The sequence below is a fragment of the Nerophis lumbriciformis genome, linkage group LG03 (genome assembly GCF_033978685.3).
Source record: "Nerophis lumbriciformis linkage group LG03, RoL_Nlum_v2.1, whole genome shotgun sequence".
In the NCBI taxonomy this organism is placed as follows: domain Eukaryota; kingdom Metazoa; phylum Chordata; class Actinopteri; order Syngnathiformes; family Syngnathidae; genus Nerophis; species Nerophis lumbriciformis.
Window position 1 is genome coordinate 5432501 of NC_084550.2, and position 794 is coordinate 5433294.

The window sequence follows — 794 nt, forward strand, 5'->3', positions numbered from 1 at the left end:
GGTATAGTGTACTACAAGTTTATATGTAAGGTATAGTGTACTACAAGGAGAGCAACAAACATGTGAAAAAACCTTGAATTTGTAGAACAGTTCCAGTCTGGCTCAAAGCTTCCAGTTGTTGTCGATGTCGCTCATTTTCCTCTTTTGTTCGAAACAGTTCCTCCTCGTACGACGCTATTGTTCTTTCAAACATAGCAAATATTTCGTCAGCTACCACTATTAGTCGCTGTCTTATCAAATCTTTCAACATTTTCAATGTTTTTTTTTTTTACTCAAACACACCTCGTCGCCTTTAGCTCTTTGTCCGTTTTGCGGCTTTGCTAACTTCCGCTTTTCATTTACGGCAGCGAAAACATACATGACGTCACACTGCGGCCATCTTGGGGCGGTATTGAAGACGCCTCGTTTCTGTACTTGTTTTGATTATTATAATTTCTTGATTGTTTGTAAATGTTGCATATTATAAATAAAGGTTTATAAAATTAGAGAAAACAAACAAAAAAAACGTCATTATCAGTAAGAGTGCTAAACTTCATATAAATTATGCCAGTAGTAAAATAACAAATAAATAAATAAATAAATAAAAATTAAAGACTGCTTTTACACAAGTAAAATGTCGTTGTCACAATTGTTGGATATGACTTTAAAGCATAACCAAGCATGCATCAGTATAGTTCTTGTCTCAAAGTAGGTGTACTGTCACCACCGTCACATCACACCCTGACTTATTTGGACTTTTTGATGTTTTACTGTGTGTAGTCTTTTACTTCTTGTCTTGCGCTCCTATTTTGGTG

General features: G+C 35.1%; 1 protein-coding gene across 1 annotated transcript in view; it reads right to left on the reverse strand.

Annotated features, from left to right (window-relative positions):
• LOC133576761 (uncharacterized) overlaps positions 1–379 on the reverse strand; it is a 12444-nt gene extending 12065 nt beyond the window's left edge. The window contains exons 1-3 of the mRNA XM_061930110.2: positions 371–379; positions 283–320; positions 73–182 (exon numbers count right to left, since the gene is read on the reverse strand). Coding sequence (XP_061786094.2) covers positions 73–182; positions 283–320; positions 371–379 — 157 coding nt within the window. The remainder of the gene's footprint in view (positions 1–72; positions 183–282; positions 321–370) is intronic.
• Positions 380–794: the final 415 nt, after the last annotated feature.